Source organism: Mustela putorius, unplaced genomic scaffold (genome assembly GCF_011764305.1).
Source record: "Mustela putorius furo isolate JIRA1106 unplaced genomic scaffold, ASM1176430v1.1 tig00003845_pilon_pilon_pilon, whole genome shotgun sequence".
Classification (NCBI taxonomy): Eukaryota; Metazoa; Chordata; class Mammalia; order Carnivora; family Mustelidae; genus Mustela; species Mustela putorius.
The window spans coordinates 5354579-5382528 of NW_025421998.1; the positions used below are offsets into that span (position 1 = coordinate 5354579).

Below are 27950 nucleotides of genomic sequence, written 5' to 3' on the forward strand. Positions count from 1 at the left end.
TCTCTGACCTCCTCAGAAATTATGTGTGGATCCTAGGATACAGTGGAGGGGACCTGGCTCACAGGAAGCACTTCCAGCAACCCGGTGCTGCTGAAGTACATGCTGTTTTCGCATCTTTGAAGCAGTTGTGTGTGTTTTGGTGTCCTGGACTTACAATTAGTTATGTTGAGGGGTGGATGTACTTAAGCAATGTTTGTTCCTTTCTACTGCGAGTCTGAAAGGTGACACACAGGGTAGAACAAGAAGGAAAATTCCATCTGATTTATTCTGCATCCCGCGCAGTGAAGGTAGTGGGCCTTGTTAGTCTTCAGCGGTCTTTGGGAACATCAGTGCCATTTTGGGCTTGGGCCCTAGGAGCACTGGCCCTGATGTGTCAGATGATGGCTTACTTAGTATGCTGGACCGCCTGCTAATGTTTCCCACTTTTAGTTTAGCTTGGTGTGACACTTAACTTTCCTCTTACAATCACAGCTGTTTGGAACACCAACAGGTGTGTTCTTGAGGCCTCCAATTTGCCAGCAGGTTCCCTGGGAAAAAAGTAGCAGGAAGAAAGTGGGTAAAAGTGTCACCCCACGGGTAATTACATGCTCCTTCAAGAGGCTGGCACCCATCAGCGTCGACACTTGGAGCCAGTCCAGGACCACAGATGAGCCACAAGTAGGCCTGGAGTGAATGGGTCTGCCGCGAAACAAGGGAGCATAAAGCTTGCTCTGTTTTGAGAAAAGAAAGCAGATAATCAGTTGACAACAAATATTTACTGCTAGCATTCCAAATTGGGATCCTGAAAAGTAAGAGCTAGAGCACTTAGATGTTGACTCTTGCCAACAGAGAGTAATTTGAATTAGGAACTCGAAGTCCTTACACTTCTGTCTTGATTCTCAGGCCGAGGGGAGTGTGTGTGTGTTTAGGGTTTGAGACAAGAGGCTTATAGAAGTTCATGTCTTAAGTGTTTTTTTTTCTAACCTGGGAAATAGGATGCTGAAGGGGCTTAGGGTTCAACGTACCAAATGCTTGCTTGTAAGTATAGCTGGGAAGGAGAAGCATTTTTATCAAATTCAGCTCCTGGAAGATGATCCATTCACCAGATGTTTATCCCTTTACCTGCTTTCCTTTTTTATACCAAGTTTACGTTTACCAGAATTGGATGGACTCCCTGAGTACGGCTTCAGCTCTGAACCGTTCCTCGAGGCAGCTCTAGTTAGAGTTAGAGGCAGAGCCCAGAGGGAGGGACATGGGAAACACTGTGGTGGCAAAGGCAGTGGAGCAATGGAGAGATTAACAGTCTCATTCCTCCTACGCTGCAAATATGTGCCATCTCTGTTCTCTACCTCCCACAGCCACCTCCTGCCCCCCTTCAGGGGGGTGCTCGTAAGTAGGCACGTGGGCGGGGGCGTCCCCACTTGAGAGGTCTTTCATGAGAGTTGCATCTTCTAGAATTTCATCACCGCAAGGCATCTTTCAGTAGAATTGGTATAAAAACGCAACAGCCATTTGACCAGTGTGGCACCCAGGCAGAAGTCACGGGGGACCTGAAACAGACCTTAGCCCAGCACCATTGACAGCAGGATGTAAGCTTCTGGTTGGACCTGAACACTGCCCTCAGGAGGATGAAAGAAGCTCATTTAGATACAACAGAAACCTGAGCTTGTCCACTCTTGGAGCTTACACAACAGAAGCATTGAAGAAATACCCTTTTCTTGGTTGCGACCAAGTACACACATATCTGTATGGTGTATATGTGAGCGAAGGAGAAGTTTCACAGAACAGTTATTATATGTGACGCCCTCTGATTTTTTAAAATCAATCTTTACCTTTATAAAACAGATATCACAACTTATGTGATTTCACGACCCACTAGTGGGTCACAGTAGTTGAAAAACACGGTTCTGATGTATAATATTGTGGGAGCATTGGTAGTCCTTTCCAAGTGAACATCATACTTTTACCTGATATCATATCTTACTGTATTATTTCTATCTTTTATGATTAAGTGAGTAATTGTAGAGAGTTATTGACATAGGGTGGTATAGGCTTTTTGGGGAATCTTTGTGGTGAATATACAGTTCCAAATTAAAGCTAGAACCCCCACAGGCATTATTGAAAATTGGTTGCTGAGTTTCTGCCTGTAAGCTCTGTCCCCAGGACCTGCTGCCATTTGCCTGAGGCTTCAGTGCTTGGCTCACATTGTCTCAGTTTCCTTGGTCTTGCTGAATATCCTTCCTCTCCCTCCCACTTCCTCAGGGCTGAATTTGCCCTCTGGGATTGGCTCACCACAGTAAACCTCACCTTCACCTTCTACATTTTCTCAGCCTCTTTTGCTAATTCTCAGGCATCCCTTCACTGCCCGCTTCTCTTTGTCCCTTCCAGTTGGTTCATTCACAGGAGCTAAATGGTCATGAAATTGGTGTCACTGAGTATAGTTACCACACACCATCGCTGGGATGGCTTGGTCCATAGCAGCTTGTAGAGGAGGCAAACCAAGTGGGGACAAAGTCACCCTTTGGTAATGGAACACTCAGTATTACTCAAGAGGCAATGTCTGTGCCAACACTTTCTCGAAATGCCGGCCAGGTCCATTCTTAGCTTTAGCAGATTGTGCCCTGGACTGAAAGGAGGCATAATATCCTGGATGCTTTGTTTCCTGAGCTTCTTTCAAAGCTGAAGCTAATAACACTTCCCTTGTGTGTGGGTGCTCTGCGTGTTCAATGAGAGAGTGGTAAAGCTGGTAAAGCCAGACAGAAGCCCCTGCCATGGAGGAGCTTTCCTTCTAGGAGAAAAAGACAGTGGTAAAGACACTTGCCCTAGTGTCTAGGATGTAAGAAGTGCTCCTTACCTGTAACCTTTGTTCTAATTTGGATTCATGTTCTATTGCTTTGTAATAAATTACTGCAAAGTTAGCAGACTGAAATTATGTACATTTATTATAATTCCTGTAGATCATAAGTCTGGGCACAGTAGCCACCAGTAGGTCCTTTGCTCTGGTTCTCACAAAGCTGAAGTCAGGAGTTGGCCGGGCTGTGTCCTCATCTGTGGCTCGGAGTTCTCCTGCAAGTTCGTGCAGGTTGTTGGCAGAATTCTGCTCCTGTGGTTGGCAGGCGGAAGTCCCAGTTCCCTTGCTGGCCGGTTGGTGGTTGCACCCGGCTCCTGGAGACCACCCCCCATCTCCAGCATGTGGCCTCTTAACACACAGCAGCTACTTCTTAAAGCCAGCGGGAGAGTCTTAGATTACATACCACCTTGTGGTATGTGTGCATGCACGACACACACACACACAGACACACGTACTGGTTACCCAAGACCATTGAGATTCTTGAGGAGGAGGGCACCAAGGAGTTGCTGGGGATAGTGCTGTGCATCACGTGGGCAGAGTGTGTTGCTTGAGTGGTACTGGGTCCTTGCTGGTCCAGCCCTGGCCTGGATCCCCTGCCCACCCCCCCTGTAGCCCCCAAACCGGGCATTTCATTTTCTCTCATGTTCTGTGCTTAACTGTTCTTTTCCACGTGCACCCACAGTGTCTGTGTGGCTAGGACTGGAGCCAGCACTCCTCCACCAGCACTGAGGGCTCGTGCCAGCCCAGGTCGTTGCCAGGCTGGATTTCTGCGTGGTGTCTGCTCAGGTGTCCCCTTCTCAGTGAGTCATCCCGGAACACGCTGTTGGAATTAGTCTTACCTGCCACCCCCTCTCCCTTGCTTTCAGCCTGCCAGCTGCTACTTTATTTTTCACCAAAGTAGAGCTTGCTGCCATCTAACACAGTTCGTATTTTTCTTCTTGCTTGTTTGTCTTTCTCTCCTAGAAAGGAAGCTCCTCCGTGACGGGGACTTCTGTCTGGCTTCTCATTGCTCCACCCCTCAGGGTCCAGCACAGAAACACGTTTCTAATAGCGCCTTGGTGGCTTTTTGATGGATGCATAGGTTGTAAGAACCAGCAGCATTTTTTAAATTGTTTAATTCAAGTATAATTCATATATAGTGTTATATTAGTTCCACGTGTGCAATATGGCAATTCAACAATTCTTCACATTATCAGTGCTCATCGTGATAAGTGTACTTGAAATCTCCATCACCCGTCCCCCTTCCCTTTGCCTGTCTCCCCTCTGATGACCACCAGTTTGTTCTCCATAGGTCAGAGTCTGTTTTTCGTTTGTCTCTTTTTTTCTTTGTTCAACCAGCAGCATTATTTAAGCAGACACTTCGGTGCTTTCCTATTTGTTGGTTGATTAAAGCAGGTTAAACAGATCACCTTCTGTCACCAACTTATGGGAGCATCTCGTGGCAGTCGTAACGAGTTCTACCTGGTACATACAAGTCCATGTCTGTGGGCTGTGGGAGAACTGGGTGGGAAAACATCTGTGTCCTGTCGAGAATGTGTGTGTGCGAGGTTCTGGTTCTGCTGGTGGTGGTGGTTCAGCAGGAGTCACTCAGCTCAGTTGGTCCTTGAAATGATGGAGGATTTAGCAGCAGTCGGGGCTGGGGAGCTAAAAAGACAGACGCAAGCTCTGGGAGCCAGCTAAGGACAAACAGCACTGGAGCGCAGGCTTACTGAGTTTCACTTAACTCCTAACTCACCATCTTAACTAGTCTTCACTTATATTTCCTAGGGAGCTATTTTCTACACATTTTTCTTCATTTAACAAGTCAATTTGTACTGGACTTACCTACAAATTCAGTGTCTAGGATCCGGAATCAAATTCCAGCATCGTTCAAAGTGCCGTGTTGCTTCCCAGCAATTTTCTTTTAAGAGAAGAAAACTGATAGGAATGTAGATCACAGCTCTATGACCATGTAAAGCGACTTTTCCCCCACCCACGACCACTTGAACTCACGTCACTGGGGTGAAAGTTGCTCTGTAAATTCCAAAATGCGAACCAAGGGGCTTCAGCTTTCATGGTAGTCTCTCTTTTCCACAAAAATGATTGGGGGAATGGAACAGTAAAGGAAGCTAACTTGACTCTTTAGAGTCCACACTGAGTCCTGAGGCCCCCCGCCTCAGGCACCGGGGAGGGGACAGCCTCAGCAAGAGCAAGGACAGCCCTGTGAGTAGATTGGAGAAGGACGATGGCTGTAGAACTTACAGCGGTCATTTAAAGAGGTCCTGCCAGGGCGCCTGGGTGGCTCAGTGGGTTAAGCCTCAGCCTTCGGCTCGGGTTATGATCTCAGGGTCCTGGGATAGAGCCCCGCATTGGGCTCTCTGCTCAGCGGGGAGCCTGCTTCCTCCTCTCTCTCTCTGCCTGCCTCTCTGTCTACTTGTGATCTCTGTCTGTCAAATAAATAAAATCTTTTAAAAAAAATAAATAAAGGGGTCCTGCCTCCCCACCCCCCATTTTACTGGGAAACTGCAAAAACTCCGTTATGGGAAACTGAGGCTCACAGAGGTTGAGTAACTTGTCAGAAGTCCCACAGCCATCAGGTGGTGAGACCAGGACTAACCCTCTGTGCCGTCTGACTTCATAACTCATGGGACTTGCCAGTGCGGGATGCCCCTCTCCTGCCCCTCATCATGGCGGGGGTCGGGCTCTGAGTGGGACTTACAGAGCATGAATGCAGGACTGTGGTTGAGTTTCCTTCCAGCTGCAGAGTGGGTGGGTTTCCTGTGGGTCTTTGGTAACGCCTCACCAGAAGGTGGTCCAGCACATGGGGATGTGGAGGCAATATGGCACTTTGAAGGATGCCGGTTGCGTCTATCTCAGTACTTTTATGTCTGGGCATCCAGACTGACAGCAGTCGGTTCCGTCCTTGGCCCTGAAATCGGCCTGGATCTCATGCTGGTTCTGTTTGCCTTCCCAGCCTGACAGTGAGCAGCCTCTGCCTCTCTCTCCTGCAGATGCCGCCCGTACGAGGACTGCTGTGGCTCCAGGTGCTGCGTGCGGGCCCTCTCCATCCAGAGGCTCTGGTATTTTTGGTAGGTCTCAACTCTTCCTGGTCTCCAATGCTTTGCTCTCCCTCCCGCCTCCTGCCCCCCAGAGCTGTGGCCACACTCAGTATTACCACATCACCTTCCCCTGGGGTCTCGGTCGCGGGGACAGCCTCGGTCAAGAAAACAGGTATGTTCAGACCGGCTTCATGATGAGCACTTCTGCTCCCAGTTTGCAGGAAGCTCGTTCCCATTTTCACAGGCTGTGGCTGAGAAAGAGGAGCCCATCTGTTGGAGGGTGGGTGGGCGGGATGACAGTGTTGTCCCTTCAGCAGCTCCTGGTTTCTGAGATGGAGCTGAGGGTGATTGAAAGACTGAGAATAGCAAATCTCACTCTGAAGTCCCTGCTGCCTTAAAGCTGTTCCCATTCACGCTGTGTCAGCTGAAGCTAACTTTCGGGAGGGACAGCCTGCTGCCCGCCTTCCAGCTCTGCTGAGGGAAATCGGGAGCTGTGTGAAGTCTGAAGAATTCTACCCAGAGGGAATGAGAGTGTACTGCTGACAGAGCATCCCCGAAGGCCAGAAGTGTGGTTTCCAGTAATAGCGGGAGAACCCTTGCATTGCTGTCCTTGGGGTACGCCCGTCTGGGGGTATATCTGAAAATTTACTGGACACTCTAGATGAGATACTGCTTCAGATCCCAGGGACGGCAGGGCCTGGGTGGGAGCGGATTTGCGAGAAGCCAGTGGGGCATTTCCTGCAATCACCCTCCTCTGTTCCCTGCGGTGGGGCTACCCTCCAGGCAAACTCCCAAAGCTTCTAGATGACTTTAGGATCTGACATCACTGGCTTCCAGAGACTTTAAGGCTTCTACTGAGCATACTAAAGTAGCCATTTGACATTTTTTGAGGTTTTCTCGTTCCCTTCTGACAACTTTTACTGATTTTTGATTAGGGAAAACACCTGTGAGTGGGGATTCCACATGTCACGTTGTCTTTGATAGGAGGGGCTAGTCTCCTGTCACTGTCACCACCTCCTTAATGAGGCATCAGTCATTTGGGGGCTCAGCTCATCTGTCCTATCTGAGCCTACCCTGGCCTCCCTCAGGGCTGGCTTGGGCATTCCCTGTCTCGAAGTCACCACTTCTGGCAAGCTCTCCTGAATCAGGTGCCATGTTGTTACCTAAAACTCTATAAATGAAGGTAAATGTTTTTTGGCCTAAGATTTTCTAACTGCAAGCATTTTGGGGTGCACTTTAACATGGAGTGGATCAGTACCACGGCAGGGACAGGAGGACCAGTGAGTGGGGGGTCTTCCAGAGCTTGGCCTGGCTTCACACATTACTGGCCCTCAGAGTTTTTCCTCCATGGGGCCTTGTGTAGTACTACAAGACCAGACTGCCTGGGACAAGAATCCTGAAATAGCCAGCTTGCCTAAAGCACCAAGTGTTCCTAAAAATGAAAAAAACTTGTCAAAGTTTAGGTATTATGTGATTTTTTTTTTTTTTAATTGAGAGTCCAGGGATGCCTGGGTGACTCAGTGGGTTAAGCATCTGCCTTTCACTCAGTCATGATCTCAGGTTCCTGGGATTGAGTCCTGCAAAGGACTCCCTGCTCAGCGGAGAGCCTCCTTCTCTCTCTCCCTCTGCCTGCTGCTCTGCTTACTTGGACTCTCTCTCTCTCTGTCAAATAAATAAATAAAAGTCTTAAAACAAAACTGAGAGTCCAGGGGGCACCTGGGTGGCTCATTCAATTAAGCATCTGACTCTTGATTTTAGCTCAGGTCATGATCTCAGGGTCATGAGATAGAGCCCTGTGTTGGGCTCTGTGCTGGACATGGAGCCTGCTTAGGATCCTCTCTCTCCCTGCCTCACATCCCCCTGTCCCCACCCCTGTGCTCACTCTCTTGAAAAAAAAAAAAAAGAATTAAAATATCAAGAGTCCAGGAAAAATATGAAGTCCTGGAAACTAGAGCATATTCTGTTGGCTTTCCCAGGAAGCTTTACCTGAACCAGCAGTCAGGTGCCATCGAGCCCCTGGCCAGAGCCCCTTGTCAGAGTTGGGGCACATTAGTAAGACAGCATGCGGTGAGCTAGTGGGATCCGGACAAAGAGACATCTTGTGAGTGTCATCAAACAAGGAGTGACAGATGACAGATGTGGCCAAGTTATTAGTGTTGAGATTCTCACCACATGTCCTAAAGTGGGGATATAGCCAGAAAAGACCTTGAGGTATAATTTTGAGGTGCCCCAGCTGAAGTCAGAGGATGCCTGGGTTCTTCCCGCTCAATGCATTTCTTCTCGGGGTAAACATTAAGGGTCTGGTATGCACCAGGGCCCCCTGGAGAGGCACTTAGTCAGGCTCCTAAAAGAGACATGTCTAAATAGGTAATTATATGTGGAGAGTTTTATTATTTTTTTAACAGATTTATTTTTATTTTTACTTTTTTTTTTTTTGAAGGTTTTACTTATTTATTTGACAGAGAGAGATCACAGGACCCTGAGATCATGACCTGAGCCGAAGGCAGAGGCTTAACCCACTGAGCCACCCAGGTGCCCCAGATTTTTTATTTATTAGAGAGAGAAAGAGCATGGCAGCAGGGAGCAGAGGCAGAGGGAGAAGCACACTTCCTGCTGAGCAGGGAGACTGATGCAGGGCTCCATCCCAGGACCTCAAGATCACGACCTGAGCCAAAGGCAGATGCTTAACCAACTGAGCCCTCCAGGCACCCATGGACGTGGGGAGTCTTAAACCAGTGTTTAAATCAGAGTGTCTGATGCCAGAAAAATGGGGAAAAGCTGACAAATCTTCTGACCAGGTCTCAGCAACGGTGTTCTGTGCAGAGGGACCAGCACACTGATGGGACAGAGACATAAGAAGAGCCGATGTGGTGAGAGAGTGGCAGGAAACTCATGTGGGGCGCAGGTGTTTGGGGGAGAGGGACAGGATGGGAGTACAGAGCTGGACATGGAGGGAAGCAAGGGCTGCTCTCCAACCTGGGTCCCACCTTGTTTTTGAAGAAGTCTGTCTACTTACCATAGGACGAAGGTTTTGGAGGAAAATGCTTTCAAACCTCCATGCCAGTTCTGAAATCTCAAGTAATCTTTAACCAACACTGTTTGAATGAGATCATTCGGATTAGAACAACTAGACCGAGAGCACCCTTGCTTCAGCTGGGAAGCTCACTGGGAAGGAGGAAAACCAGACAGGGTTCTGCCCATGAGCCCTGCTGCTGGGGGGCTCCCACTCCTGCAGAGTTGTCCTGGGAGAGAACCAAGTGCTGGGGGAGGGCAGAAAGGGATTGGGAAAAACAAACTGAACAAACCAGTTTACTTTTGATAATAGAAAAGGCAGGAACTTCCTCTCTTAATCCATGGAAAGCTCCCCAAACCTGCTCAGCAATCAGTCCTGAGTACTTCAGAGAACGGCCCTTCTAACTGTACCACTCCTTTTCCCTAACTGAGGTCCTGCTTTCTCTCTTTCCTTGTTCCTATATGCCCATTTCCCTGTTCCTTATCAGTTTCTCTCTTAAAATGAGTTCTTTCAGACTAATATTTCAGGAGAAATGATGTTGATGATTGATACCGAAGCCGGCCATTGTTTCCTGCCATGTGACTTTGTTCTGTTCCTGCCTTGTACTTGCCAGCAGTCTGAAGTAGGAGGAGCACTACCTTTCTTATTCGGCTGAGAGAATAAGAATTCCGTTTGACAGTGTAAACCATGTTTCAGCTTATCTCAGGGAAGAGACCCATAGCTCAGGCGTCTTGTGTATTTTCCAATCCGGGGAGCCCGATCTGTTGGAAGTGAGTTGTAGTGTTACTTGAAAAGGTAAATCCTTACATACAATCGGCCTCTCTCTCTGCTTTCTATTTCTGCTCAGATACTTACAGTTGGACCTACTCGTGAATGTAAGATTATAACTGAGTCCACCCCAGGGAAATTAGCTTTAAGAGCTGAAACAGTTCCCTCTGTGATTCCAGCACCCCAGCGCTGAGATGCCAGGCCCCGGCACGGTGGGGGTTCTTGAGCTTCCTAGAAGCTCCCCAGGACGGGGGCCCGCAGCCATCCTCTGGGGCCTCTTGCTTACCCAGCTTCCTACTGGAGCACAGGAGCTGTTCTCTCCACACAGAACATGCCTTCCCTCCTCTCCAGCTTGCCGCTTGCTTTCCGTCCTTCAGAACTCAGCCCAAATGTTGAAGGGAAGCACGTTTTTCTGATTGCCTCACTCTAACACATACCCTTGTTTAAAACCTCTTGTTTCACTGACTTGTACACTTAAAAATGGGGACAGTGGTCCGTTTTACATTATGTGTATTTTACCATGTGCACACGCACACCCCCGCCCCATGTCTGCACCGGCACTTTTCTTTTTTAGCACTGACCAGAGCTATAAATCACTGAATTTGTAAGTGTGCTGTTTGCTCTTCCCTCCTCTACCAGAATTCTGGTTTAATGGGAGGGGAGGGACCTCACCTTACTCTCAATAACGCACAAGAGCAGAGCAGCTGCTTAAAAATTGTTGAAGGTGTAATGAATTAGGAGACAGGTCAGAAAGCCACAATTTCAGCCCTTTCCTGAATCATTTCCTGTCTGGTGCCTCTGATCTCTCTTCCTACTCCACATTCCAAGGTTGTCCAGTAACTCCTGACTGACTGACTGATGGACTTGCTCTTAACATCGTATTAAGAATCTTAAATTCTTTATCGTCCGCTATTTTCTTCAATTTCATTTCTGTGTGGTCAGATGCCTTTAACCATGATGTAGCTGGCTCTGCTGTGTGTTCATATTTCATAGGGTGATAAGCTGCCCACATAGTGTGGGTATATTGGGTGAGGTTCTGGAAGGTTCCCTGCGTCCCATAATACTGTCAGGTAAGAGAGAGGCAAGAGTTTCCCAGCAGTGTCTGTGCAGGACAGACAGCTTGGCTCTTCTCAGAATGACTTCCCCTATTTCTAGAAAGACAAGGTACAGTGCAAATAAATGTGAGGTGGGAAGAAGCTATTTATCCATTTGTCAGTTCTCAAATGCCAGCAATGTGACAGACCCTGAGAATTCTTAGATCTGAGTTGGACAAAGGTCCTGCCATTAAACCAGTCAGACTTTAAGGTCACAGTAAGATAATGTCAGCCAGACTTAAGAGATTTCTCATCTGCAGCTGTTTTATTGACTGCATTTTCTCTGGTCCTGTAGGTTTTCTGTAATTAAGGTGTGCTCTAGGAAGGCCACCATTTAAAATTTGACTATTCATGTAATAATAGAGAGAAAACTGCTAGGAAGGACAAATGTGCTTATCCTTGTTGCTTTCCCCATGAAGAAGGGAAAGTGGGGGACATGGACAGCGAGGAGAGCTGGATCAGCCGTGGCTTGCATTCAGACAAGATTTAGGAGCCATCTCCAGTTTTGACTGAAAGGACTGAGCTGGGGTCAGAGCCATGGACAGAAAGTGATCGATCAAGTCTTTGAGGGCAGCTAACCAGCTGTAGCATTTTGAGATGGAAAGCTCACTTAGCCTCTCCGTGTGAGCGAGCTCTGCTCAAGGGCATCCCAGGAGCCCTCCCAGGTGCCACCCACTAAAGAAGGTCCTGGTGGAAACGTCAGGGGAAGGCCGGCCTGAGGAGCCAGATGCTGGGCCCCAAGGATCCCTTCACTCTCGAGTCCCTGTTCCCGGCTCCCCGAGTCCTAGGGCCTGGAGCCTGGGCCAAGTCATGGTGAGCCGCGAGCAGCCCCTCCCTGCTGTGCTCTCCCTTAGGTTCCTGCTGATGATGGGCGTGCTCTTCTGCTGCGGAGCCGGCTTCTTCATCCGGAGACGCATGTACCCGCCGCCGCTGATCGAGGAGCCTGCGTTCAACGTGTCCTACACCCGGCAGCCCCCGAACCCTGCACCAGGTCAGCCCAGCCCTCTGTCCTCATCTCTCCTTTCTGTTCTGTTTGTGTCCCCTGCAAGCGTCCGGAAGGGTCCCTGCTACCACGTGGGCTGGAAGCAAAAATTCAGGCCCCGTGTATTCATTTCAGTTCTGCTGATCAGCCTCACTGTGTGTCTGCGCTGATGAAGCTGCGGTGTCTGTTGGATTGTACCTCTGTCACCTCGCGTTCTCACCCAAATCGTGGCGCACCTTTTATGTGTACATGTGTGGTTCCTATATGCACCCTGTTGGCTGTTTTCCCTTAAAAACTATTTCATGTCTCAGTTTCTGTGTACAAACAAGAGTGTCCTTGCCATTCCTTATGCACTGGGACTAGATACTGATTTTGCCACTAAGTGGTGATTTGCTTAGATATTCTGTCATTGCTGATCATTTGTTTCTCTTGCTTGGTTGTTTATTCATTCATTCAACAATAATTTATGCAATCTACTAGTATTTGGAATGCCTCAGAATAGTGCTACTACAGAAAATAGTGCTGCTGTACCAGTTCCATTTGGCCTCATTAGGCAGCGTTACCCAAAGTGATGCCATAGAGTCAAAAAAAATTAGTGGTCTCTTCATTTTTACAAAATTGCTTTAACTATCTAAAACCCTCAGGTACTGTGTTGGGTGAACTCAAGCTTCCCTGGGGACACACGCTGGTTCCCTATTTTTGACATGATGTGTCATGTTTCCCTCCCCTTTGAGGGAGCCTTCTGAGGAGGAGGGGATAGAGGATGGGCTCGGCATTGCCCGTTAGACTTCCTGTCTTTTGGCCACTGTATGTGAGGCCAGGTGGCGGGCATCTCCAGTGCATACCGCGAGTGGACAGAACTCTAGGAGCAGTTCCTGCCGTGGTTTTTACGTCTAGAGATGCACTGTACATTGTGGGGCTTATAGTTGACAGCCCTGGTAACCTAAAATGTTGTGGGGAGGGTAGATCTTACCTTCAGTGTTCTTACCCTCATAATCATAAATTGAGAGGTAATGTGTAGATTTATGACTTATATTGCAGTGATGACTTCACAGTGTATGTTTATCTCCAGACTCACCAGGTTGTAGATGTTAACAGTGGTTTAGCTTTTTGTATATCAGGCATGATTTTAAAAAGTTGTCTAAAACCAAAAAGAACTAGGGGAATTTAGTATAAAAAGTTTTTTCTCTGTTGTTCTCACGATGCAAAGGGAGTGAGGATGGACATCTGTTGATTTGTTTTTTTACACCAGATACTCACCAGCTTTTTTTTTTTTTAAAGAATTGTCTTTATTATTTTTTTAAATGTTACTAAAAGATCTGAATATGGATTTCCCGTAACAGTTCAGAAGTTGCTATACTTTAAATTTTCAGTCGGGGTAGCATGACTTTTCACGTGCAGGTGGATTTTTAATCTTTCCTATTTGGGGATATTTGAATAGCTTCAAATTTACTCTCTAGGGTGAGGTGCAAATTTTCAGATAAATTTGGGGAGGGTGCAAAATTAGATTTCATCTGGATTAACCTGAGTCAGTCCTTTGATTTTTGTTTTTTCTTTTCTAAGAAAGAAACAGTAGATCAGAGAAATGGGTCAAAGACTTAAAAATTTCCTCTGGTTTTTTTCCCCCCTGTTAGCACTATGTCAATTCATAGTACAGGGAAAAGCAGTCCATGTCCCACATGGCCACAGATGCAAGACGCCACATGTCCTTTGCCATGGTGCTGTCAGGTCTGTCATCCCTTTACGGTCAGGGTGAATGCTGAGAGCAGGAGGAGTTCCAGTGCTGGCCGCATAAGACCCCTTGAATGTCTGTGGTGTCTCGGTATTTCCAAATGAGGTCGCTGTGTGTCCCCCATGTACCATCTTTCCTCATTCTGCCTCTTTCCTGCATCTCAGTGCAACCCCGCTGGTCCTCAGCCCCCTTATCAACCACACCCAATAAACAGGTATCAGACCCTCCCCGGTCTTATCTCAGACTCTTACCCCTGAGCAATGGCTGCTGAAAGTTTCACAGTCACTGGTGTCTTCCAGCTCTTTGTCTACCGCAGTGCCACTGGAAAGGTCTTTATAAAAAAATTAAAAAGCACACAGGTCATGTTATTCTTATGCTTTAAGGTTCTCCGCCAGCTCACTTTGTTCCCCGCAAGTCCGCATTCCTTAGCCAAGGACTCAGAAACCTTTACAGCCTCATGCTTCCACCCATGGCCTTACTTCTGCTCAGTGGCCTGTGTGAACCACTTGCGTTCTCTGTCTGCCTGGAAAATGCCCCCTTGGTGAACTTGTCCCAGACTTCATTGCCCTTCTCTCCTGGGTGCTTTGCCAGGTGCTTTAATAGCACTGATTGGGGTGAGTTTTAATCCCTTTTGTCTACTTTGGCCCCCCCACCCGTAGTGAGGGCTGTGGAGGGGAACTTAAGGATGCAGGGAGAAGCCGTGTATGTGGGAGGCTGCTGCCACACCGGGAGATGGGAATGCCTGTTTAAGTGGGGGTGAGCAGGGAAGGAGTGAGGGCCCAGGAGGTGGGCAGAGAGGCTCCTGGGGTCTTCCTTCCCCTCCAGCCTTTAACACGCCCAGAGCTCTAAACACCTCTTGTCCATCCCGGGACCATGACATCCACTGAGGACACTACTGAAGGCAGCGTAAATGTAGGAATCTGAGGCAGGAGAGTCCCCAGTAAAAAAATGTCCCTTTGTAGACGGCAAAGAAAGCCCAGAAACACCAGGGAGCGGCTCTTGGTGGGGATGAAGCAGAGCCTCTCCAGCATCTCAGGGAGTTTGGTTGAGCCCATTCCCCTGTGGTCAGAGGCATTCAGAGTAGTGGGAGCCACTCCATGCCCTCCAGGCCCCCTCCTGATGCATTTCCATGGGAGCTGGTGCCAGAGCCTCTCACACCTGCCCCCTCTGCCCGGCAGGGAGTCCTCGTCGTCTTTCTTCTGTTTGTTCACCTCATATGGGCCTGTAGCCCGATTCAGCCATCAGTCCCAAAATACACCGTAGTATCACATGAGGGCAGGCTGGCTTTGTGCCGCGGGCGTGCGCAGTTTCCATAATTTCACGACCAGATCAAGGTCTGTGCCATTTGCTCACAGTGCTGAGCTTGGAAGCAGTGTAAGTGCTTTGATTTGATTCTTTAGAACTAGTCATAAAAAAAATGGGGCCTGTTGGCTTTTTAGCGATTTCAGGTACATCCCATCTCACGCTGTTGGTGGGTTTCATCTCCTCCGAGGCAGTTTCTTGAGATCCTGTAATGCTCGGGGCACTGTGCCCCTGGGGGTGTGCGGTGGGAGAGGAAGGCCGTGCCGAGCTCAGCCGTCTAGCAAGAGAAACTCAGTGCACTAACATTAAACAGTAGGCTTCCAGGATAAATGTTACGCCTAGGAATAGACCGCTCCTTGCTCAGGAACGCAGCATGTTCATGAGACACAAGACAGGGTTCATGGATCTGCTGGGGGGGCTCCTGTTCTCTTTTGCCTGGGGGAGGGGAAGTAGATTCTGGCGAGCTTTGCTTATTTGTGAGGAAGAAGAAGCAAATAGAGAACCCATACTTGTGCACAGGATGGGGGGAGAGTCGAGGCCCATGTCCTGGTATGCAGAGTGGCACATAGTGGCGTTCCAGCCGGGACCAGCATCCCAGCACAGCGTGGCTGAGTGAGGAAAAGCAGATCTACGCATTGCAGAGATCGCTCCTAACTGGGGCAAGGGGAAGGCTGTGACAGCATCGTGGTTTTAGGGGGCTCGTGGAGCAAGACCTGGGGAGAGAGGCTGACAAACCAGGTGTGCAGCTGAAGTTTGGAGGTGGGCTCCGACAGAAGCAGAGGCTGAAGCCCAAGGCTCATTTGGGCCTCAAGCTAGGTGGGGGGTGTTGATGTTTGGGGAACAAAAAGAGGCAGCTGGATGGGGTTTAGGAGGCCTGAGGTCTATGAGATCACAGTGGGCCACTGTCTTTTTTGAGCCTAGGCACTTCAGCTGCAAAATGGAATCATATGTAGAAAAACAGTCCTTGTTTCAGTTTAGTCTTTAAATACGGAGGTAGCCAAAATGTCATTGGAGAAAGTCAGAGCTCCCTAAATGCTGTAGGCCCTCCCCCCACAAAATCTTTCCACATCATGCTGCTGGCAGCATGTGGGTATGCCCTCCTGGGTAGAGAGGAAGGATAGACTTCCTTCTTTCATTCAGAAAGTGCGAGCTAACTGGCAGCAGCCGCCGCTGTGTTCACACAGGAGCAGAGGTAGGACCAAGGTGTCCTCACTGCTTCCCTTGAAGAACTTGTAGAAAGAGGGGGTTGGGGGGTGTGTCTGATAGTTTAATCACCCTTCACATCGGAGCCGAAACGCAAACAGAGCTGCTCAAGTTCTGGGGCAGGTGGGGTAAGGATAATTCTACTTCAGGCTGATGGTGCTTCAGGAATGTGGAGACAGAGACCAGACAGCCTGTTGCCGTCCCTAACCCCTGTAGCTCTGAGGGTTACATTATGTGTTTACTGAAGAAACTGGGTGAAGAGCCGCCCAGGGTGAGCAGCTACCCTGGGCCCGGAAAGCCTGTGCTTCCCTGAGAGTCTCCTCCCTGCCGCTCCGCTGTGCTGCTCTGGAGCACCCCCTTCAGGAGGAAATTATATCAGAACTTACGGTTTGGATGAAAGAAAGTAACTGGAAATATTTAAGTTATTTATTTAAAAGTCACAAATGCCAGTGTCCTAATACACTTCCATAGCTACCAGAATACTCCTTACCACTTCCTCCCTGAGGGCAGAAGGTGCCTGGTTGACCAGATAATTCAGGCGAGTGAGGAGGTCTGGTTTCAAGGGCTGTTTCATCTACTGAAGCCCAAGAATTATAGCCTCACATCAGGGAGTTCCTTCTTGCTAACCAGAAATATTTTTCCAGAAAGTTCCATGTGTCTGTCTGTCTGATTTTCTGCTTGTGTGTCTTCTCTTTCTGTCATTCTTATTCTGGTAATTCTTTCTAACTTTGATGCCACCCTTTCCTTTTCTAGGACAACTCAATTGCTATTTTGTATGATTTGCACTACTTAGTTCATATAAAATAGATGTATCTAGATGTCATACCATATAAAAGTGGGAGTTATAATTTTTTCCTTCCATTTGAAAATGCGAGGGTTTTTTCTTCACCTAAAAACATTTAATATCCTTAGCTACTAGAAATAGGTAACATTTCACACAGAGTGCAATTCAAAAGGAAAGGCATTTTTTTTAGCCTGCCCTGTTGGTAGGCAGTAACAATAGTTACTTTAATTACAACAGTGTTCCCATCTATAATCTTTGATCATCGGGGACAGAAACTTCTAGCACATTTAAGTCTTCAGCTTATTATTCTCTGCTCTGCCAATGACAGAGAAAAGAGTTGTGAGTTTGATCCCCTTTCCTGCCCAGTGCACATTCTTAAAAACCACTCATACTTGAGGGAAGATGACACAAGTCTGAAGTGTGTTCCTTATGTGGTTCCTAAGGGCAAAGCTGGTCAGACAGACTGTTCCCACCCACTTCATGTGCATCAAAGGTCCTTAGGTTACCTTTCAAGTCTATTGCTTCATCTGTCCAGACTGCCTCCCAAGCCTGTCATCATGAACTTTTCTCCCTAAGTGTATTTGAAAGGGCTATTATTAGTCCTTTCAGAGAGGAAGTAAGGACAGATTTGGGCTCCTTGTTGCAGAGAGGTCCCCAAATGCTGTCTCGTACACACACAGTCTCCTTCTGTCACTTGTCAGTGTGTTTTAAGCACACCACTGTGCGTTAAGTGCTTGCTTAACCTCAGTGCATACAGTGGAGATTAAACAGATGGTCCCTGGCTCTGGGCTCTTCAGAAAGGACAGCGAAGCAGAGTGACAGCAGTAGTAACCCCTGACCACTGATCTAATAGAAAAATGTAGAGGCTGTAGATCCTGAAGTTAAAAATTAAAAAATTTGAAATTTTTTTCTCTTATCCTATATATTTGGGTTGCATGTGGAACTTCAGCAAAAACACAACATGCATTTTCTACTTGATCTGCCTTTTACTTTTTCAGTGTCCTCTAATACATTTCATCTTTTTTAGAAGACTTTTAATGTCTTGGGGAGATAATTTAAAATGTTTTCTATCTGCTGTTTGTTGTGTATTAATATTTAACACTTATGAAATACAAATCAATATCACGATGTACACCTGTGGCTAAAATTAACTCAGGAAACAACAGATGTTGGCAAGGATGTGGAGGAAGGGGAATTCTCCTACACTGTTGGTGGGAGTGCAAACTCATGTAGCCATTCTGGAAAACAGAATGGAGGTTCTAAAAAGTTATAAGTAGAGCTACCCTATAACCCAACAATTCCACTACTAGGTATTTACCCAAAGGATACAGAAATACTGATATGAAAGGGCACATGCACCCCAATGTTTATAGCAGCATTATCAACAATAGGCAAACTATGGAGAGAGGCCAGATGTCCATCAGCTGATGAATGGATGAAAAAGATGTGGTATAAATAGACAGCGGAATATTACTGAACAGTCAAAGGAATACCGTCTTGCCATTTGCAACATGAATGAAGTTAGAGTGTATTACGGTAAGTGAAAGAAGTCACAGAAAGACAAATACCATATGATTTCACTCAGTTGTAGAATTTAAGAAACAAAATAGATGTATATATGCAAAGGGGGAAAAAAAGAGAGAGGGAGAAGCAAACCATAAAAGACTTGCGCTGACTGGAGGGAGGGGGTGGGGGTTGGGCTACATGGTGATAGGTACTTAGGAAGGTGTTTGTTGTAATGGGACTGAGAGTTATACGTAAGTGATGAATCACTGAATTCTACTCCTGAAACCAATGTTACACTACATGTTAACTAACTAGAATTTAAATCAAAATTTGAAGGAAAAGATACTTTAACCCTTACGTTTCTGTGAAGGAAAACTGTCTAGTAGAAAACTAGGTTGGCTGCTCCTTTGAGACCCATGAAGGTAATTATTGTTACTGAAAACAAGGCGAGCTTAGCAGTGGGCATGTAACCAACCAGGAATATTTTATTAGTTCCTTTTGGTTTATCATAGGCACATGACAGAAAAATATAGAAAGTAACAAGTCACAGTATCCTACTGGTCATCAGGTTCAAGCCCACCTTCCCACCCATGTATTCTGCTCCATACCCCCAAATTGGCCTCCTCTCTGTCACCAGAGCTTCAGTGAAAGAAAGCCAGCTCTGACATTATCTTTGTCATCTTTGGGCACCTCTGCCCAAGGCATTTTTCTTCATGAGGCTTCTACAAACTGGAGAAGCACGTGATGGGCTGGAAAGAGGAAAGAACATGTTTGTCCACAGCTTCAGTTAAAGACTGGTAGAGGGCTGGAAGGAAGTCCGTAATGCTAATTTTCCACAAAAGAAACTCCAGTATCCAGTTTGACAGTGTATTACGCATCTTTATAGTATCTGCTCTTGTAATTAAAAGTAACATGTTGGGGCACCTGGGTGGCTCAATCAATCAAGCGTCCGACTCTTGATTTTGGCTCAGGTCATGATCTTGGGGTTGTGAGGTCATGCCCCATGTTGGGCTCTGCTCTGGGTGTGGAGCCTGCTTAAGATTCTCTCTCTCCGGGGATGCCTGGGTGCCTCAGTTGGTTAAGCAGCTGCCTTTGGCTCAGGTCATGATCCCGGCGTCCTGGGATTGAGTCCCACATCGGGCTCCTTGCTTGGCAGGGAGCCTGCTTTTCCCTCTGTCTCTGCCTGCCATTCTGTCTGCCTGTGCTTGCTCTCTCTCACTCTCTCTCTGACAAATAAATAAATAAAATCTTTAAAAAAAAAAAAAAGATTCTCTCTCTCCATCTCCCTTTGCCTCCCCCCCTAAAAAAAGTAACATGTCTGCATTCTAAATCAGCATCAAAAATAGTAATAAACATTTTTTAAGGCAAGAGAGCAGACTAGGTGAGAAACATTGAGGAAACAAAAGCAAAATAAGACAGTCGAAGACTACCTACAATATATATTACAGTGACTCTAAATGTGTTAAAATCTCATCAAGTTGTGTTAAAAATCCAATGATATACTGCTTTAGAGAGAGACTGCTGAAGGATGTAACAGAAAAGTAATAGGAGTGCATGAGTTCAGCAGAGAATGATCCAAGGTGATCTGATAGCTACTGGGAGAAGGTGCAGTGAGAATCACAGGTGGAGCTGGCTGTCGCCATCTCAGTAGGAGGCAGTGGTAGTCTGGGCCAGGGTGACAGCAGGGAGGTCGGTGGCAATGGGGCAGGTGTGTGGTCCATCTGGGCTCTGAGTTGGCAGGACTTGTAGAAGAGTACCAGTGAACAGAGGGACCTAACCTCTTTACACTCAGGTTTCTCTTCTAAGAGAGGAGGGAGGTAATGTTATGAAGATGACACTTGTAAAGTGTCTGGTTCTTGCACCTCGAAATTTGAGCTGGAAACCATTAAGTGCATCCCTGGGAGCTTGTTAGAAGTGCAGACCCTCTTGCTGCACCCCAGAGATGCTCTGTGGACAGCTGCATTTTAACAAGACCCCAGGTGATCTGGAACAGCACGCACACAGAGGAGACTAGATGTTTGATAAGAAGCAAAACAATGGGGAGTGGGCATTAGTAGTAATAACTAAATCTCCTATAAGCTAAACAGTAAAGCCTGTGAACCTTTGAGGGCCTCAGAACTGGAGTAGAATTCAGACCTTAATCTCTGTTGGGATGTGATCACTGCCACTCTTTTTCTGCCTTGTGCTCTAGGTTTGCTTCTTGGAATACCAGTGTATTCTCAGAACAATTCGTTTGGCTTCTGTTGTAAAAAAAAATCCATCAGTAGTGAGTAAAACTTGTCCTCACTCAACTTCTGATTTATTCAGCCAGGAAAGAAAAAGTGAAAACTTTTGGTGGAAGGGTTTTGTTTCCTACTTACTCGGCTCTACCTGGCTCACAAAACTTGTGGCTGCCTTTTCTTGGGGGACATTGGGGCCCCAGTGTTCACATGTGTCTCAGCTATATTTCATCTCTATAAACCCTGGCAGGTCTGCATGAAAGTATTAGGTTCCTACTACAGATGTTCTTTTTAACTCTCCCTCCACAGTCCTCCCAAAGAAGCAGTAGAAAAAGGCCCTTCTTTTTGTGATGGATAATAAATGCAGGCAGAAATATACAAAGTCATTTCTGCCCTGGTTCTCTTTTTTTTAGCTTATTAGTATTACCAGCCTTTTATTTACCCTTCAATAAATAACCCATGATTTCCTGAATATATACACATATTTTAAAAAAAAGTCTTTTTAATGCTGGTAAAAATAATTATCTATTGTGAAGATATGACTTGAATCTTGTATTAAGTAAATTCAAGTGTATAAAATGAAAACTTAGAAATGAGAGGAAAGAATGCTGTGAACTGTAGGAGTGCCTGTGCACTACTCTGAATCTGACCGAAGTATAAAAATTACTGGCACATTTAAAAGAATTTATCAAGTTGTGCACTACCAAGAAAATCTAAATCTAAATCAGTCTAAAAAGGCAAAAGTCAGATACCTCAGGGTCTGGGCTAGGGTGATCTCAGCTTCATTTCTAACTTCATGCCTCTCTAGCAGATCTTGGGAATGTGACTCCATTTTCCTAAGCTCCAAGCTCCTGAGCTATGAGGCTGAGGTCCTAAGAGACTTTCTTAGGGTCATTGCATATGAGATGATGGTCCATACACAGTGTGGAGCCCCAGGCCCGAGGCAACACTCCATAAGTGGCAGTAATCGCTACTAGTAGTGGTTCTGAACTTGCAGTTTCAAGGAATCTGTAAATGAGCAAATAAATAATCTGCTCCCACTTGGAAATAAAAGAATCCTCCCTAAATCATCTGTTGATCCAGTGAAGGATAGGAGTGAGGGAGGATCCTAAGGGTCTGGGACTTACCCCACCTCGCCCCGAGCCTGCCCACCCAGTCTTCCCAGCTGAGCAAATGGCAGCTCTGTTCTTCCAGCTGCTCTGGCCTAAAGCAGTCTTGACATTTTCTCCCACCCTCACCCCTACTACTGCCCACCTCTGATACACCTTCTCACCGGAGCCTCCTAACTAGTCGTCTTGCTTCTCGCTTCCCACTTCCCTGGCTTTGGTCTGTTTCCAACAAAGCAGACCCTAGAGCAAGGCCGGCACTCCCTAAGTGGAAGGCCACATACCCTGCTCACAGTCAGAAGTCCTTACATTGGCCAGCAAGGCCCCTGCCTGCCTCGTACATCTCCCCTTCCTGCTGCTCTCCTGCTCCTACTCACCGCTCCTGCTGCGGTCCTCCCGGCTCATTCCACTCCCACTGCACACGGGCCTCCTGCTTTCCTCAGACCTTCCAGGCTGCTTTGTTGGTGTTCTTTGCACTGTCATTCCTTTTGCCTGAAAGGCTCGTTCTCCATCTAAACCCTCCCTGCCATATACACATGGTGCGCTTCTCCATTACTTTGCCCCATACACTCATGGTGGATTTCTTCATTTCTTTTTTTTTTTTTAAAGACTTTATTTATTTATTTGAGAGACAGAGATAGCGACAGAGAGCACAAGCAAGGAGGAGGGGGAGGAGCAGGCTCCCCGCTGAGCAGGGAGCCAGATGCAGGGCTTGATCCAGGATCACAACCCCAGCTGAAGGCAGAGGCTTAACCGACTGAGCCACCCAGGTGCCCTGATTTCTTCATTTCTTTTATGTCTTTCACCTTTTCGTGAGACCCTCCGTGTGTACACAGTGGAAAATTGCATTCCCTTTCCTCCTCCCTCGTTTGCTTTTTTCTAACACCCCTGCTTTATTTTCATTTTTAACACTTAAATATCAATTAATGTGCTATATTTGTTCTTTATCTTGCTTATTGTCCTCTTAGCTGTAAGCATCATAAAGACTGAGATTTCGTTTTTGCCATTGCTGTGTGTTAAGTGCCAGGAATGGTGTGGCAAGTAGCAGGGATTCAGTATTTGTTGAAGACACAAGTGAATGTGGGAATCAGCATGAATGTTAATATAAAAAATGTAAGAAATTGACTTCTAGAGGTGTTCTCATAGCTTTATTCTTTCTTGAAAGTTTAAAATATGAAAGCAAATGACCTCTCCTTAAAAGAGGTTCCAAAACTAATAAACTCACAGAAAGCATAAGAAGCAAATAATAAAAATATAAATTAATTGCATAAAGCAGAAGAATAGATTTGCAAATTTAGAAGTTAGTACAAAAGCAATAAAAGTAAATGTCATTGCAAGTCCTACCCTTGATGTATCTAGTCAGTAAAAAAGGGAAAAATAAAATCAAAGGTACAGAGAAGATTAAACATTATAAGGAAGTATTCATGAAATGGAAAGCTGGGCAAAAGATAGAAAAGTATACATTATCAAAGATGCATCAGAACATTGAAAATTTCAGTGGACCAAGCAAGAGTTTGAAGAACTTTTCAAAGAATTAACTTCTAGAATGGCTCTAAATTCATATGGTATCTTCAGAACTTTTAAGAACCAGTGCATTTTAACAGTGTATGAATTACTACTAGGTATAAAAAATTATGGGAAAAAATATAGAAATCTACATAATTTGTTTTATGAAGCTGGTATAACTTGGAAACAACAGAATTACCTTATACTGAATTGTGTTTAATGAGCATAAATATGAAAGTCCTAGAACACTGAATTACACAGTCTGTCAAAGAAGTAAACCACCATAACCAAGCATTGATCTTCTGTAAGAGAGCAAGGATAGTCCAATGTTAGGCAAGCTATTAACATTCTAAGTTAGATCAAAAAGCAATGATTGGCAGAGAATTCTTGGAAAAAGTAGGATAGGAAACACCAGGAATTTCTCTCCTCACCTAGGCAAAAATTGCACTGACAGAAACTGTCCTGATGTAACTCACAAGAAGACCCTTGAACAATACATGTTTGAACTGTGCAGGGTTGTTTTGTTTTTGTTTTCAATTAATATAGTACAGTTCTGTAAATGTATTTTCTCTTCCTTACAGTATTCTTTTTTTTTTTTTAAGATTTTATTTATTCATTTGGCAGAGAGGCAGACAGAGAGAGAGAGGAGGGAGCAGGCTCCCTGCAGAGCAGAGAGCCCGATGTGGGACTCGATCCCAGGACCCTGAGATCATGACCCGAGCCGAAGGCAGCGGCTTAACCCACTGAGCCACCCAGGTGCCCCACCTTACAGTATTCTTAATAACATTTTCTGTAGCTTAGTTTATTGTAAGAATACCATATGTAATACATATATCATACAAAACATGTATTAATTAGCTATGTTATCAGTAAGGTTTCCAGTTGGCAGTTGGCTATTATTACTAGTTAAGTTGCGAGAATCAAAAGTTATATGTGGATTTTAACTGTATAGGTGGCAAGTGCACCTCACTGTAGTGTGGTTCAAGGGTCAATTTTTTTTAAAGATTTTATTTATTTATTTGACAGACAGAGATCACAAGTAGGCAAAGAGAGAGGAGGAAGCAGGCTCCCCGCTGAGCAGAGAGCCCGATGCGAGGCTTGATCCCAGGACCCTGGGATCACAACCTGAGCCGAAGGCGGAGGCTTTAACCCACTGAGCCAGCCAGGCGCCCCTCAAGGGTCAATTTTTAAGTCTATTGAAAGCTTATAACTTTCAGGGAATACTTGGAGAGCAAATAGCAGTTAATTTGGTCAATTTCAGCTCTTAGCACACGAGCAGCTACCCATCCTCAACAGAGGCCACTTGATAGGCAGCTGAGCACATATTCCTTGAGGAGCTTGTGCATAGCATGCAGAATAGGGTGGGCAAAAAGGACCCTGCCCTCCAAATATGGAGGCTCTGCACTCTGATAGCTATTTGTTACTACCGGTTAAAGAGGCAGGCAGCCACTGCTGCTTCCATTGCAAGCCCTTTCTCCTCCGGCAGAAGTGACCTCTGGGGAATTTAAATGGCCAGTGCCCTTCTTCCTGTCCCTTCATTTTCCGCTTTTTCTCCTTTTAGAGCCAGACATTAAAGAATAGGATGTTCAAAAAACAAGTGCATATACAAAAAATTAGAACATGATTGCACATCCTAGGGAAAAGACTATAAGTTTATATCTCAGGCTGATTCTCAGCACAGAGACAACCTACAACAATTAATTTTTTTAAAAAAAGTAGCAAAAAACAGCAAACTCTAGGGAAAGAGGAGAATGTGACTTCTAGAGTTATCACATTATTAGATTCAAATGTCCAGAGTTCAACAACAAAAAAAAATCACAAGTCATATAAAGAAGTAAGAAAATATGGCCCATTCAGAGAAAAAATTAAATCAACAGACTGTTCATGAAAAAGACATAATGCCACATCTGCTAGACAGATACTCACAGAACTACAGGAATATGTAGAGAATATTTTAAAAAATGGTGTATTAACAAATGGAAATATCATTAAAGAGATAATCTAAAAAGATTCCAAAAGAAATCCTGGAACTAAAAAAGTACAATAAGTGAAATGAAAAATTCACCACATGGATTCAAAGGCAGAGCTGAAGAAGCAGAAGAAAGAATCAGCAAACTAAAGACAAGATAAGAGAACTGATCAAGTCTGAGGAACACAAAAAAGACTGAAGGAAAGTGAACAGAGCCTAAGGGGCAGCATCAAGCAGACCAACATTTGCATCGTGGAAGTGTCAGAAGGAGAAGAGGGAGAAAAGGGACACAGAGAATATTTGAGGAAATAATGGTTGAAAACATACAAAATTTGATGAAAGACATGAATATAAACATCCAAAAAGCTCAATTCCAACCAAGAGGAACTCAAAGAGCCACATTTTAGTTGATCTTTAAAAGCAAGAGACCAAGAGATTATCTTAAAAACAGCAGGGATCCTCAGTAAGAACACAAGCAGATTTCTCTTCAGAAACTATTGGAGGCCAGAAAGACAGTGGGCTGGTATATTCAAAGTGCTAAAATGAAAAAATCTGTCAACCAAGAATACTATATCTATGCAAAATTTGCCTTCGGAAGTGAGGAAGAAACTGAGACATTCCCAGATAAACAAATGCTGAAGAACTTTGCAACCAGTAGACTTGACACGCCAGAAATGCTCAAGGGAGTCTGGCAAGATGAGATGAAAAGACACTAGACAGTAACTTGAAGTCATATGGAGAAACAAACATCTCAGTAAGGGAGATGCCTTGGCAATATAAAAAGTATTATTATAGGGACACCCAGGTGGCTCAGTTGGTTAAGCATCCAACTTCAGCTTAGATCATGATTCAGGGTCCTGAGGTTGAGCTCCATGTTGGGCTCTGTGCTCAGTGGGGAGTCTGCTTGAGGATTCTCTTTCCCCTTTGCCCTGTGCCCCTCCTCCTGCTTACACACGGGTACTCTTTCTTTCTCTTTCTTAGATAAATAAATCTTTTGAAGAAAGTGTTATTGTAGGGACACCTGGGTGGTTCAGTTGGTTAAGTGTCCCTTTGGCTCAGGTGTCATAATCTCAGGGTCCTGGGATTGAGTCCTGCATCAGGCTTCCTGTTCAATGAGGAGCCTGCTTCTCCCTCTTCATCTGCCTGCTGCTCCTCCAGCTTGTGTGCTCTCTGTCAAAGAAATAAAATATTTAAAAAAAGAAAAAAAAATCCCAACAAAGTAAAGCCCTGAACCTGGTGATTTCATTTCTCTTACTTTCCCCAAAATTGGAGAGGAAGTGACTCTTCATAAGTCATTCTATGAGGCCAACATCAATAACCCTGACAGCAAAGTCAGGCAATGACACTACAAGACAATTATAGGGGTCCATTGCCCTCAGTGAACATTGATGAAAAAACCCTCAACAAAATATTAGCAAACAGAATTCACGAGTATTTTTAAAGGATTATACACAATGACTAAATGGTATTTATTCCTGGATTGCAAAGATTTTTCAACAAATATAAATCAGGGTAATAAACCACATCAAAGAATGAAGAAGAGAAACCACATGAGCATCTCAGTTGATATAGAAAAAGCATTTGATGAAATTCAGCACCCTTTTATGATAACACTCTCTCTCTCTCTCTCTCTCTCTCAACGAGCTAGGAATAGGGGGTAACTAACTACCTCATCAAAATAATAGAAAAACTACCTCATCAAAATAATGAAACCAAGAGCTGGTTCTTTGAAAATATAAAATTGGTAAACCCTTAGCTAGATTCATCAAGAAAAAAAGAGAAAGGACCCAAATAAATAAAATCAGAAACAAAAGAGAAATAAAACCTGACATTACAGAAAAACAAAAGATTATAAGGGAATACTACAAAAATCATATGCCAACAAATTGGACAACCTGGAAGAAATGAATAAATTCCTAGAAACATATCATCTTTCAAAACTAAATCACAAAGAAATAGAAAATCTGAACAGACCAATTACTAGTAATGAATTTGAGTTGGTAATCAAAAAACTCCCAACAGACAAAAGTTCAGGACCAGATGAACTCACAGGTGAATTCTACCAAACATTTAAAGAAGAGTTAATACCTATTGTTCAACTATTCCAAAAAGTAGGAAACGTCAGAAAACTTCCAAATACATTCTATGGTTCAGCATTACCCTGATGCCAAAATCAGACAAAGATGAAAGAAAGTGAGGTAGAGGCGGGAGGGGAGGGAGAGGAAAGGAGAGGAGAGGAAAAAGAAGGAAGGAAGGAAGGAAACTACAGATGATAAGATCTTATATGTAGAAAATTCTAAAGATTTGACCAAAAAAACACACCACATTTTAGATATAATAAATTAATTCAGCAATGTATCAGGAAACAAGTCAACACAAAAACCAGTTAAATTTCTATGCATGAGTGATGAACAGTCTGACAAGTTTAAAAAACAATTCCATTTACCCTAGCAGTACAATATAAAATAGTGATTTAATCAAGGAGGTGAAAGACTTGTACGATGGAAACTATAAACATTGCTGTAAGAGATTTTAAAAGATGTAAATAGGGGTGCCTGGGTGGCTCAGTGGGTTAAGACATTGCCTTCGGCTCTGGTCATGATGTCAGGGTCCTGGGATCGAGCCCTGCATCAGGTTGTTGCTCAGCAGGGAGCCTGCTTCCCCCTCTATGCCTACCTCTCTGCCTACTTGTGATCTCTCTCTCTGTCAAATAAATAAATAAAATATTAAAATAAAAGAAATTTTAAAAGATGTAAATAAATGGAAATTGATCTCATATTCATGGATTGGAAGACTTAATACTGTTAAAATGTCAATGTTAATACTACCCAAAGCATTCTTTAAAAAAAAAAAGAAAAGAAAAGAAAATCTTAAAAAAATAAATGGGTCAAGGACCTA

At 45.1% G+C, this 27950-nt stretch overlaps 1 protein-coding gene across 2 annotated transcripts in view; it reads left to right on the forward strand.

The window, feature by feature from the left end:
- The window catches only part of VOPP1 (VOPP1 WW domain binding protein), a 108401-nt gene that overhangs the window by 69289 nt on the left and 11162 nt on the right, over nt 1–27950 (forward strand). For both annotated transcript variants that reach the window (XM_004739372.3, XM_004739373.3), the window contains 2 exons: nt 5821–5898; nt 11598–11734. In XM_004739372.3, coding sequence (XP_004739429.1) covers nt 5821–5898; nt 11598–11734 — 215 coding nt within the window. The remainder of the gene's footprint in view (nt 1–5820; nt 5899–11597; nt 11735–27950) is intronic.